We start from the raw sequence: 13,893 nt of genomic DNA, 5'->3' as shown, positions 1-13,893 counted from the left end.
ATAAAAATCAAATCATAATACAATAAATTTTACCTATTTTCTATATTTTGTTCTTAGTATTATTTTAAACATTTTTTTGTAACAATGCAGGTTATAAAAACATAAAATGAGTTGATAGTTAACTTGCCAGAGAGATTGAAAAACATCAAAAGCTAGATATGAAGAGTTAATTCTAAAGTACATTAATAAAACAGTTTTAAAAACTAGAATCTTCAACTACTTAGAATGTATGATTTAGAGTAAAAGTCAAATATTATTGAGACTATGTTATAAGCTTCCATGTTTTGGGAAAGAAATATGTAAAGGGCGATAATTTTCAACCCTGGTGGTATTTCATTCCAAGAAATGATGAATCAAATTAACAACCATAGCCACAGCTTATTGTTTTTGTCTCCCCACAGGCTAAAGAGTGGGGGAATGTAGAAAGTGACTGCTATTATATACAGGCTTTTTTAAAGGATGATGCAAATATTCTAAAACTGTGGTGATGGTGTTACAAGTTTTTAAATATACCATAAACTACTGTATTGTGCTCTATATAAAAGAGTGAGTTTAATGGCACATGAATTCACTCAATATCTGTTTCTTCTAGAGGTTCAAGGATACAAGGGAAAAGAAAAACTGTAAAGAAAAAGGGAGTTGAATACCACCAGAGCCCAGGGAAAATGAGGGTGGTAGGGGGAGGAGAGAAGGAAGGAGGAGAGGGACATGCATTGCTGAGTAGTTCTCCCCTCCTCCACTCCAGTACACATGTGCACACTTGCATATGTATGCAAGCACATGTGCATGTGTGCACACACACTGATAACCAGTGACAAGCCACTGGCTGCTTTATGTTATGGGTAAAACCATAACTGTTTTGTTTCTTGAGGTCTCCTCTTGTAAATGCCGACCTTGCTTGCTAAATAGTTGGTCTTTGTTAATGAGGTTTTTCCTTCTTCTGTTCTGTTTTTGATTTTTTAACAGCAAATTTTAATAAGTAATATACAGTTTGTGTCACTTCTTTTGTAATTTAAGTCATGCTGTATGGTATCTGTAAAGTCATACTCATTTTATTCTGAAAAAATCTGCTTCTGAATCTTTCTCAGTGTAAGTATTGTAGTTACCTTGTCAAGTCCAGTAAGTGTTTCACTTTATATGTATTTCAGGGTTGAACTCGTACAGTCCATGCCTTTTAGGTGTTCTCTTGGCTGTCTTTTTTTTTTAAGCCTTCTTATTGACTCATAAGGGTTTCCCAAGTGGCACTAGTAATAAAGAACTCACATGCCAATGCAAGAGTCTAAGAGACTCGATGGATGGGAAGATCCCCAGGAGGAGGGCATGACAGCCTAGTCCAGTATTATTCTAGAGAATCCCACAGACAGAGGAGCCTGGCAGGCTACAGTCCATCATGTTGTAAAAACTAGGACACAACTAAACCAACTCAGCATGGCACACACTGACTCATAGACACTAGCAGCTTAATTTCAACAAAAAGATGATAGACCTCTACACTTTTATATAGAAGTATAGGCATTCTGAAAACGAAGTTTCTTTCTTTGTAGCTGAATTTTATTAACTGGCAATAAGTCACTGTTTGAAAGTCTTAGTCATTTGCCCAGCTTTTTATTGCCAGTATATTATATTGTGGGAAGTAGAATCAAAGTCAGGAATTACCAGTTACATAGTCTGAATGCAAATGTTAAATAGTCTGAATGGATAGGAAGACTGTCCTCTTGGAAAAGCAAAGCAGTCTCCTTAAGAGAGAGATGGAGCGATGGCTACTTCCCTTGTTTTTTAAACTGTATCTTGACTTTTCTCTTTATTGAAGACCCCGAAGTACAAGCCTGAGTTTCACCTTGTGGCTTTTCAGCATCATGGGCTGCAGCTGTAGCACCATTCGTATTCTTGCTTGCTGTGGACTGTTCACTGCAAGGTGTCTGGCTACTGCTCTCTCTCACTGAAACGCGGAAAACACCCAATGATGGTCTGCTCACATTAGAACTTGAAGTAGAGTCTAAAGGAAATAGATGTAAAGTGGTGTTTTTGTCTCTCCGTGTAAAAGGAGAAAATATGCTTTTGCTATAGTCAATCATACTTTCCTCTGAAGTTTCAGATAGTATTTCAGTAGGTAGGTCTTCTCCTGGAGAAATAATGGAAAGGCTCCGAGGGGAATCAATCTCAGTTCCACACTTTCGTGTGGAGATCCTCTGTGAGGAGGTCCTCTGTGTGAAAATGGATTTGCTTTGTGGATGGCCAAGCCTGGCATCGGGAAGGTTGGAGTCATCTTGAAATCTATCCACTGTTTGAGGGCCGAGTGTAGACGCTGAAGGAACAGTGCTAGATGACTTCTGACTGCCACTGCTTATTGTGATCGTCTTACTGCTGTTAGAGGAAATCTTCTCCTGAGGACGCTCTGGCACCTCAAAGACGTCCTGACTGTAAAATGGAACCTGAAGCTCGGAACTGTGTGGCTGTTTCTTTTTCCCTCTAGATTTCATCTGTTTGGTATTCGTTTGCGTTATCAGTTGGACAGCCACATGCCTCTCAGGTCCGGGCAGAGCGTCCCTGGTCGAAATAACTGACTCACTCTCTTGAGACCCAGGGACGACGTCGTCATCACTATCAGAAAAAGAACTGCGAAACTGTTGCTGTTTCCTCTTGAGCCTAGCCAAAAGCTTCTTGTTTTCTTCTCTTAATTTATTCCTTTCTGCTGTGAGCTCACCAATAAACTTCAGATTTTGTTGTTGGATATCATAAAATTCTTGCTGTAGCGTATTTCTGTACGTTTCGTTTACTGTACAGCGATCACATACTTTGGCGTTTAACTGACCTCGCAGGTCATGGATAGTGTCATTCAGGGCTCTCTGTTGCTGCGTCAACTCTTTAATTCTGGATATGGAGCCTGTCCACCTCCCGTCTGACAACCGCTCTTTCCTCAAACTGGTTACTTTCCCCTGAAGTCGGCGTAACTCTCTGTCATGGAGCTCTTTAAGTGTTAGCCAGGTTTTTTTAAACTCTTCAGAAGACACATCACAGAGGCTAACCTTCTGCATTTTATCTTCTTCGGAAGAGCTCTGCCCGCTTTCCCTGTCTTCTTCACCCACATCCCCCGCCTTCATCTTGATTCTCTGACTGGGATTGGGAAACAGTGGAGACAGGCACCACCAAAAAATGGCGGAAGGGCCGTCAACTAGAACTGGGCCGCGGACCGATCGAGAGTTTCACCTCTTCTACAGACCTGTGAAGTGGTCTCAGGGCACCGGATGGGTGAGAGGATGGATCAAAGATGGCTCAGGGGTGGACAGCAGGACGTAGGTGGGGGGCAGGAAGGAGACACCAGCCTCCTTTTGCCGAGAAGAGCGAAAGCACAAGGGAGGGAAGATGGCGCCTTCAAGCCACCCTGTGCCGGACTGGAGACTCGAGAGACTGGAAACGCAGTGACTTCTGGGAAAGCCCCGCTGAGCTGAAGTGCATCCCAAAAGGGCGGGGGCGGGGAGGGCCTTGGAATTTACCCCTTGCTTTATTTTTGAAACAGATTTATTTGACCCAATTTTAGCATCTTTCTTCCTGACAGTATTTTATAATCATTGAGAAGCACAAATACCCCTGGTCATTAGTAAGTTGGACATAAAGTCAAAAGCCATGCACTCTCTCCTTCCTGTCACCCCTCCGTTTAGGCAACATTGCTTAGTCATCTATTCCTAGATTTAGAGGTTCTCGGGAGACTGGCAATTCTGTAACTGATTACTGTTGTGATCCATCCTAGAGCTTTGCTGGTGACTCAGTAGGTAATGAGTCTGCCGGCAATGTGAGAGAGCCAGGTTCAAACTCTGGATCGGGAAGATCCCCTGGTGAAGGAAATGGCAACCCACTCCAGTATTCCTGCCTGAAGAATTCCGTGGACAGAGGAGTCCAATGAGGCTACTGTCCATGTGGTCACAAAGAGTCAGACACGACTGAGTAACACTTTTACTAGGTTTTTAAAATTTAGAAGTGAAACTGCTGACACCATTAGCTATATCTGAATAGGTTAAAAAACGGAATGGAAGGTTAAGTGGGGGTAATATTTTTCTCTTAAAAAAGTTTCAGTGAGTGTGTTGAAATTAAAAAAAAAAACTCAGAAGAGAAGTACATGTGATATAGGTTTTGGGGCTTTTATATCTAAAATAGTTGTTTCATGAATCTGTGTGGTATGTATCTATATTGCTAGAACTTCAGGGTTAATAATCCAAAGAGAAAGAGGATAATAAGTTATCACTTTTCCTCTCAAGTTCTCAAACTTTTTGGTTCTCCGAGTCCTTTGAGTAGCAGGCAAACGTGCTTGACCCTACCTTCAGAACAATGCACATAAATGCACCATTTTGCATAAAATTTTAGGAAAAATCCCAGGTCTACTTCACTTCCTGTCTTCAGTTATGATAAGCCATTGAAAAAAACATTTATAAAGTAAATAAAAATAATGTTATAGTTGAAAATAATTACAGATTAAGCAGTATATTTGGAATTAATTCAATAGAGTGTATTGTGGGTATTGGGCAGTGAGATGAGATAGGAGGGTAGGATTCAGATGAGACAGAACTGGTTATGAGTTGATGGTTATTGAAACTAAAGTTATGTACTTTGGAATTCACTGTGCTATTACTATTTGCTGTTATGGTTTCTGCTATTTCAAGCTGTAACACTTTATTCTATTTTCAGATACACTCTTAACTTACTGGAACAAGGTATCTCCCCAGGAGCTCATAAACATTCTCATACTTCTAGAGTAAGTTGTCTTGTTTTCATAAAATTTCCTCTTATTTTTGGGAGCTTAATGTTTATAGTTAATGAAATATTACTCCTTTTTTGTTTTCATCAGCATATTTGTACATAATGTAGGGAATGTTAAACTATTTTCATAGTTTATAGGTTGACATATAGCTTCTTCACACATAGAAGAAAAACGTGTAAACGAAATACTTGTGGTATTATAGAAAACTCTAGCTAATAATAGCCCATCTTTGCAGACCGTCAGGAATCTTTGGGTGATCTGGAAAACTGGAAGTGGCACCAGCTGTCCTAATCATTCATTTAGAGCAGATGCTGGGTTAATGGAGCCCCTTAAATGTTGGAGTTTAGAATGTGTACCCTTAGATGAGCCGAGTAATTCTACCCACTTCAGAAATGTGTGTTTGTGTGTATGTGTATATGTATATATATTCCAAGGTACTTGAGGGGAAAAAAGCTAGCATTTTTTCCTAAGTGGAGGGGGGAAGTTGACCTGTATTGTTTGCTGAGCTATTTTATTGAAAGGTAAAATAAAAATTAGAGTGAAGTGTAATTTCTAAATGCATTTTAAAATAAATAGTACACAACCTCATGGGAAGAGTTGACTCATTGGAAAAGACTTTGATGCTGGGAGGGATTGGGGGCAGGAGGAGAATGGGATGACAGAGGATGAGATGGCTGGATGGCATCACTGACTCGATGAATATGAGTCTGAGTGAACTCCGGGAGTTGGTAATGGACAGGGAGGCCTCGTGTGCTGCGATTCATGGGGTTGCAAAGAGTCGGACATGACTGAGCGACTGAACTGAACTGATGATATTGTATGTGCATGTCCAGCAAAACATTTGGAGAAAATATTTGCAAACAAAGCAGGATTTAAAAAAAGCTACTCTTAATTATATTGAAATATTCACTAATGAAAATAGATGATGTTGTTGGGGATTTACTTTAAAAATATGGAGGAGGTAGTAAGTGTGGAGGGAGGAGAGAGGACCTGTTTGGGGTAGAAGTTAAACAGGAGTGGCCATGAGTTGATAATTGTTGAAGCTGGTGGGTGCTGGGTATATGGGGTTTGGTTTGCTGTCCTCTCTATTTTGTATGTTTGGGATTTTCTATATTAGAAAGTGGTTTAATGCCATTATAAAAATATAGCAATGGCCACAATTTTTAGGGCTTAAGAACCTTTTTAGGTGTTAATGACTATATTAGAGACCTTTGCTGTGACACACAGTATAAAACTCGAAGGATCATTTGCATTGATACGTTTTTTAAAAATATGTCATTAGAATTGTATATGAAGACCTGAGACTTTTTGGTGCTGAAGTAATTGTAGCAGATAAATGTAGAGTGATATAATATGGCTGGTGGTTGTATATTTATTTGTATATACCAAAACATATTATTGTAATATGATTTTAAATAGGCCATTCTTTGTAACACATGAATTTTCAAATATTATTTGTTAAAATGCAAAGTATGGTAATATAGGACTAACATGCTACTGTTTTTCTTTCTAGAGTATGTTTGTTTCACTTTAGATACATGGGGAAAAGAAACATAGCAAGGTAATTCCCATAGCCCTGCAATTTCCTCTTTTTTTCTTCTCTTCCAACAGAGGGCAGTCTTAATCATGCCATGTAAAACCTAGATGCTTCCTTTTGAGTTAGCCTTAAGATACTCAGTGGCTCAGATGGTAAAGCGTCTGCGTGCACTGTGGGAGACCCGGGTTCGAGCCCTGGGTCGGAAAGATCCTCTGGAGAAGGAAATGGCAACCCACTCCAGTACTCTTGCCTGGAAAATCCCATGGACGGAGGAGCCCAGTCGGCTACCATCCATGGGGTCACAAAGAGTCGGACACGACTGAGTGACTTCACTTCTAAGTTACTCATGTCTGGAGAAGGAAATGGCAACCCACTTCAGTATACTTGCCTGGAGAATCCCATGGATGAAGGAGCCTGGTAGGCTACACTCCACCGGATCGCAAAGAGTCGGACACGACTGAGCAACTTCACTTTCACTTTCACTTTCTTTAAGATACTCATGATTTATGTAATGCTTCTCAACTTAAAATTGAAATTAACCTGATGTGAAGTGATACATTTTTTTAAGTTTTCCAAGGGTAATGGTTAGACTGATGTGCACAGTTTCCGGTCTAATCCTAGAACAGATGCTTGTCTCTTCTGAAGGATGTGAAAAAAGACTAGTTCCAGGGGAAGGCAAGAAATTGTCAAGTGAGGACAACTGTCAGTTGTGTACTTTTGTCTACAACCTATCAATATTCACCTCAGTTAGTAATGTAAACACAAATCCCAAACAGTAATTGCAACATGCATTATATATTATTTCTTTCTTCTTTTTGCTGTGCAAGTCTTAGTGAAATAAATACTTTAGGAAATGTTTGTGGGATCCTATGGAGAAGATTACTTGCTTATTTTGATAAGATATATTTCAGAGGTAGAGTTAGTCATTAAAGGAACTTAAATAGAATTATTTTCTTTATTAAAGTAAATTTCATGGCACTTCCAAAAACTAAAGAGGTAGTTTGAAAGAAAATGAAAGTCTCTTTGCAGTCCATGGCATTCTCTAGGCCAGAATACTGGAATGGGTAACCTATCCCTTCTCCAGGGGCTCTTCCTGACCCAGGAATCGAACTGGGATCTCCTGCATTGCAGGCATATTCTTTACCAACTGAGCTATGAGGGAAGCCCAAAGAGGTGATTTGGATTAGGTTTTTGCTGAGACTCTGGGACATCCTAATAATTCAGGTGATGATTTTTGTTGTCTTCCCAGTGCTGGGAGCTGGTTGGGAACTGGTATGGGAACTACCACGATGAACCTTAACCTCTAAGATTCTGGTGACCTGCCCTCTGTGTTTACTAGAGGATGGACAAACTCTTCTTCTTTCTCAGTCCCTGCATTACATAGTTGTTAATTTTTTTAATGAAACCCTAAAATTAAAGGAAAACAAAATAAAAATGTGCAAATAGACATCTTTGTAGAGTAAAAAATTCTGATCCAAGTTTAACTCCAGTCCAGAAACAGATTAGATACGTGCTCATTCTTAAATATCTGACTCCAGGAAACCACCCTCTGCCATGTCAACTCTTGAGTGTCCCTCTCATTGTTTTCTCTGACTCTTGCCTTTCCTTATCTCCTGAGATAAAGATGGAATCTTATTGGAGTATTGTCTACTCTGATATATTGTCCACTGTCTGATATTTTTGAGAAGAGGAAGAAGGAAAGTAAGAAACTAACTTTAAATTCTCTAAATTCCTTACTTGTATTCTTGTAGTATAAGGTATTTTAAATATACAGAAAGCATTATACAATTCCCAATGATGTCTCATTTAAGCCAAATAATAATTGGTAGAATATTGAGCATAGCACAGTATTTATGTGAAAACCTAGTCATTTATTAGTTTAAAAAAATATAACATTGAGATACAGTATAAGAGTAATCCATTTCCTAACTTTAACATTTATTTTAGGGTGCATGATGCCTGGCTGTCAAAACACTTTGGAGTAGACCGAAAATCACAAACCATGCCAGCTCTCCGAAACAGATCAGGAATAATGCAGGCCCGGCTTCAGCATCTTAGTAGCCTGGAAAGTTCATTTACACTTAACCACAGTAAGTGCAGAATGTGGGTAGGGTACCCATTTGAAACAGACAGTAATACTATTTAACCTAAATCACCAGTACAGCTGGAGATCATTTCACATCTCAGTTTTTGTACAGTCATTTCGTCGTATGTGAATGTAATATCAAATATGCATGGATTGTTTTTAGCAATTTTAGTTAATAGTGAGTTCTTAGTTTAATATGAAGGAAATTAATTTTCTCATTGAATTATTATTCTTATATATTTTACATTCAATGTCTTTTATCCATACCTTAATGCAAATAATGACATTTGAATATAATAGTATATATAATATTTGTTTAGAGTGACTATTGTTCATTCAGTAATTATTAAGGTATTACCCATGCTGAGCTGTCTGTAGAAATTAGAACACTGTAAATACTATTTTGACAAAGATGTATTTCACACAGGTTGAAATATTGACAAGTTCAGTAGGACAAGGAGGAAGCTAGAGGGTCATTTAAATGAAAGCTATCCTCTAAAAAGCAAATCTTAATAAAAAGTCAAAAGAGTGAGAAAACGTTCATTTCCATACAGTCCTTTAAAGGTTGCATAAGAGGAAGCAAGCAGAACTGGCTCTGCCGTAAGGACTAATAATAAACACAAATGTCTTGAGCAGATGGATGCTGAGCTACTAGACTCAGGACCTTTCAAAAAAAAATGCAAGTGGTACAGCCTCCAGCTTTGTTTTTTGTCACTTGTAACAATGTAACGAACCTATATCTTTCAGTTGGCCCAGATGCTTTGTTTTCCTTCAGATTTAGAAACAAGTCTCACACCATTGGCATCATTGAAAACATCAGACCATAGGGAACCCCTGTACATAACGTAGCTGCATTTCTATGAGTTTCTCATTTTTGCACATATAATTAGCAGCATAGTCTAAAATGCCTCCCATGTTATTTCTTAGTTACATACCTAGTTCACCACTCACATCTTGTGTACAAAGAAGTTGGCACCTATTTATTTGTGTCAGAGCTGTTGATACAGAGCTTAAGTAAAAAAAAAAAATAGCAGAATTGATTAACCCAGATCATATTTGATTAAGGAGTAAATACAGTGAAACTCATTAAGTCTGCAGGTGGGCAGACTGAATGAGATAGTAATGAGAAATGGACTGTAGAATTTCTGTATGAAGTATTAAGTTTGTTCTTTGCGAGCCTGGTGTCTTTTTGCTTGTCTTTCTCTCTGAGTCTTTGGGAGAGAAAATCATTCAAAATTGTTATGTGAATACCTGTGTCATACAGTTTTAATTTCCTCTTTTTTTTTTTTTTAAATTTCAGGTTCTTCAACAACTGAAGCAGACATTTTCCATCAGGCACTTCTTGAAGGAAATACTGCTACGGAAGTTTCCCTAACAGTATTAGATACCATATCGTTTTTCACTCAGTGTTTCAAGGTAAAAATGAAAAGTTAGGATGCAGTTGGTATCATTGCAAAGAAAATATGCAAAAATTAACTAGGCAGATGAAGCTTAGTATAAAATCCCCCAGTGAGCAGTCAAGAAACTTGGGTGGCAGATCTAGTGTGACCTCAAGAAAAAACTGAGACTCAGCCTTAAAATGAGAGAGTTGGACTGTTAATAATTTGTTCTTCATTTCCCTTCTCCGTTATTTTTGTGTTTAAAAACAGGTTTTTTCATACTTTTGTGAAAATATCCAGTCATTTTTAGCCTAAATTATGATTGAGTCAGCCTGTCCAAATACCTGTTGAGATGAGGTGTCTTGTCAAGCCAGATGATATCCAGACTGGCTGGCTGGCGTCCCTTGTCAGGGGTTTATTGGTTTTATTCAGATACTTGCCTCTCAGTACAAATCATCATTGCTAGGATTAAAAAATAGAAGAAATTGAAAGCAGTTATCTTGCAGGGTTGTTTAAGGTGTAAAATGAGATAATGGATGTTGGATTGCTTTGAATAAACATTATATAACTATGTGTTTTGCTTAGTCATCAGTCATGTCCGACTCTGTGACCCCATGGTTCTACCCTGCTAGGCTCCTCTGTCCCTGGGATTCTCCAGGCAAGAATACTGGAGTGGGTTGCCATTTCTTCCTCTAGGGAATCTTCCCAACTGAGAGACTGAACCCAGGTTTCCTGCATTGCAGGCGGATTCTTTACCAGCTGAGCTACCAGGGGAGCTCATATAACCATAATGTGAGGCAACAGTAGTGGGAGAAGTCACAAGTGAAAGCTGGCTCTTCATCTGAGTTACATAGATTTTTCTTCTTTTCTTTCCCCTTCTCAAAGTAATTCAGTTAATTGCTTCAGGCTTCCAGATTTACTATGGAAACCAGGCCTATGCTTTTCAAAGAGTCTTATAAGGGAAAACTGAATGAGATAGTAATGAGAAATAGACTGCAGAATTTCTGTATGAAGTATTAAGTTTGTTCTGATTAAATGCAACCCAAATTCATTTTTTATTATGTCAGTAAATAAGACATTTGGTCTTAAGGTTTGCATTGTTTTTTTCTTCCTCCTAGTCAGAGATTTCTTATTTATGTAACATACATCTCTTGTTAGTTGACAATCTCTATTAGATGACAGGCACCATCCTAAGTGCTTTAGAAATATTAACTCACTTTTTTATTGTGGGACTGGAGGTAGAAAAGAGGACTGCAGATGGGCACCAAGCATCTTTTTGAGATGATGGGAATGAGTGGATTGCAATGACTGCACAACTCTGTAACTTTACTAAAAATAATTGAGTAATAAATTTAAAATAGCTAAATTTTGTTGTATATAAATTAAACCTCAGTCAACTTAAAAGCACAAATATTAACTCACCTTTAATCCTCACACTAGCTTTGTGATGTAGATACTATTATTTTTCCCATTTTAAAGTGAGAAAAGGGAAGGTCACAGGGAACTTAATGTCACATAGCTAGTCAGTAGCAGATCAGGAATTTAATCTTGGCTAGTTATCACAAGAGTCCTTGCTTCTAACCACTACCCCATGCTTTTAAATAAACTATGGGAGGAACCAGAAAGATGGAGCATCATTCTGGGATTCTGGCTATCAGTGTTACCATTAAATCTGTTACAAATATGCATATGGTTTTGGGCTTCCCTGGTAGCTCAGATGGTAAAGCGTCTGCCTACAATGTGGGAGACCCAGGTTTGATCCCTGGGTCGGGAAGATCCCCTGGAGAAGGAAATGGCAACCTACTCCAGTACTCTTGCCTGGAAAATCCCAAGGACCGAGGAGCCTGGTAGGCTAAAGTCTATGGGGTCGCAAAGAGTTGGACACAACTGAGCGACTTCACTTCACTTGACTTCAAGGGAGGAGCCAGAAAGATGGAGCACCATACTTGGATTCTGGCTATCAGTGTTACCATTAAATCTGTTACAAATAGTCATATGGTTTTGGTTTTTTGTTGTTAATTGTGGCCAGTTTGTAACCTGCTAATTGGTTTCTTAAGGGATAGAAGAACAGGGCTGAAGACATTATCCAATGCATTCTTTTCTAAACAGAAAGGGTCACAAACCAATAGATACTTCTCTATAATTTCTAGTCTTTTATATCTTTACTTTAGTAAGTTTATGGAGTTGTTCAGTCATTACAAGCCAATCATTCCTATTATCTGAAAAAGATCCTTGGTGCCCATCTGCAGTCCCCCTTTCCACCTCGTCTCACAATAAAAAAGTGAGTTGATATTTCTAAAGCACTTAGGATAGTGCCTGTCATCTATCAAGAGAGGTGTGTTAAATAAATTAAGAAATATTTGAATAGAAGGAAGGAATAAGAGTGCACATTTTGAAATCAAATGTCTTATTTACTGGCACAATCAAAAATGAATTTGAGTTGCACATTAATCAGAACAAATTTAATACTTCATAAAGAGATTCTGCAGCCTATTCCTGATTAGTATCTAAGGAACCTTTAGACAGTTTGTGTAGTCTTTTAATTGTGATACCTGTTATTATCTCTACTCAAAGAAGGTTTAATTGTCTCCAGTGGCTAGACATACACTACACATACATTTTAAAACAAATTGGATAATAGAATTTTAAAATAGAATTGATGTTTTCCTTAATTCTTACATTACTTTGTTTCTGTCAGAGAAATACAAAGGCTATCGGAGAAAGCAATGGCAACCCACTCCAGTACTCTTGCCTGGAAGATCCCATGGACGGAGGAGCCTGGTAGGCTGCAGTCCATGGCATCGCTAAGAGTCAGAAACGACTGAGTGACTTCACTTTCACTTTTCACTTTCATGCATTGGAGAAGGAAATGGCAACCCAGTCTAGTATTCTTGCCTGGAGAATCCCAGGGACAGGGGAGCCTGGTGGACTGCCGTCTGTGGGGTCACACAGAGTCGGACATGATTGAAGCAACTTAGCAGCAGCAGCAGCAGCAATTATCATGTATCCATTTTTAATTTACTGATTTCTTAATTAAGAAGCAATTTAATTAGGTTAATAGAAAATACACTTCCCATAATAGTTCTGTATTTGCTGTGGTAAACTGGAAAAAGAATTTTTTTCATCTATTTAAAAGTAGGCTATTAAGTATACCCTACTTATAGGCTATTAAGTAGTTTTTGTAGTATTTTGAGATTTCCAAGTTGAAAGATGGCAGAAATGTGTTTAGATTATGTTAAGCTTCTTATTGTTATTTTTCAAGCAGTGGTTTGATGAACAGGTATTGGTAAAGTGTGTTCTCTCATTTTAGGGGGAGCAGCATAAACTATTTGTCAAAAAAAGCTTTTTTATGTTTTCTAGAGTCAACTTTTAAATAATGATGGCCACAACCCATTAATGAAAAAAGTATTTGATATTCATCTTGCTTTTCTTAAAAATGGGCAGTCTGAAGTGTCGCTGAAACATGTCTTTGCCTCACTGCGAGCTTTCATTAGTAAGGTAAGGAACAAATCTTTGTGGCTGCGAGTGGCCTTGCTTCTCGGTAAAAAAGATCAGGGGAACAGGATCTCCAAACCTCAGCTAATGAAGCCATTAAATCCTGCCTTCATAAACATTAATACAGAACAGCAAAATACAGAAAGAGGGCCTGACCACGAAGTCCCTAAAATCAGCATGTGCTTTTAATTTCATCTTGTTATTCCTTTTTTTTTTTTTCCCAGTAGGCTCCTTTGAGTAGTGTCATGGTAAAGTTATCAACTGCCAATATTTCTTCTCTTTGGTTTCTTTTTAAAGTATTATCATGCTAAAGATATATAAATTGTGAGTGCATTCATATATAATCACTTTGAAAGCAGAGACAAGTTACAAAACCCCAGGGCCTTGTATGATATCTTGCAAGTGATAGGCACTTAATACATGTTTAGATGAATAAATCCTTCCTTTCAGTGCTAATTGTATCTGTGGGCTCCAGATTTTCAGGCCATTTATGTCATGTAAACTAAAACTTCAGACTAGGTTTTTAGGAACAAATATGAGTCAGCAAAAATTTATTGCTGGTCTGTTAAGCATCGGAAACCTAGATGGAGTTAAAATTATGGAAAGGCACAGTCTAGGCTTCCACTCTGGTATGTGTAACTCC

The 13,893-nt window shown here is 38.2% G+C and overlaps 1 protein-coding gene across 2 annotated transcripts in view; it reads left to right on the top strand.

The window, feature by feature from the left end:
- Positions 1-13,893, top strand: part of LOC138931197 (dedicator of cytokinesis protein 11) — a 213,172-nt gene that overhangs the window by 149,021 nt on the left and 50,258 nt on the right. For both annotated transcript variants that reach the window (XM_070292122.1, XM_070292121.1), the window contains 5 exons: positions 4,681-4,747; positions 6,267-6,314; positions 8,238-8,380; positions 9,677-9,792; positions 13,116-13,253. In XM_070292122.1, coding sequence (XP_070148223.1) covers positions 4,681-4,747; positions 6,267-6,314; positions 8,238-8,380; positions 9,677-9,792; positions 13,116-13,253 — 512 coding nt within the window. The remainder of the gene's footprint in view (positions 1-4,680; positions 4,748-6,266; positions 6,315-8,237; positions 8,381-9,676; positions 9,793-13,115; positions 13,254-13,893) is intronic.

This window comes from Ovis canadensis, chromosome X (genome assembly GCF_042477335.2).
Source record: "Ovis canadensis isolate MfBH-ARS-UI-01 breed Bighorn chromosome X, ARS-UI_OviCan_v2, whole genome shotgun sequence".
In the NCBI taxonomy this organism is placed as follows: Eukaryota; Metazoa; Chordata; class Mammalia; order Artiodactyla; family Bovidae; genus Ovis; species Ovis canadensis.
The sequence above is the reverse complement of the archived record's forward strand: the minus strand, read 5'-3'. Positions and strand labels throughout refer to the sequence as shown.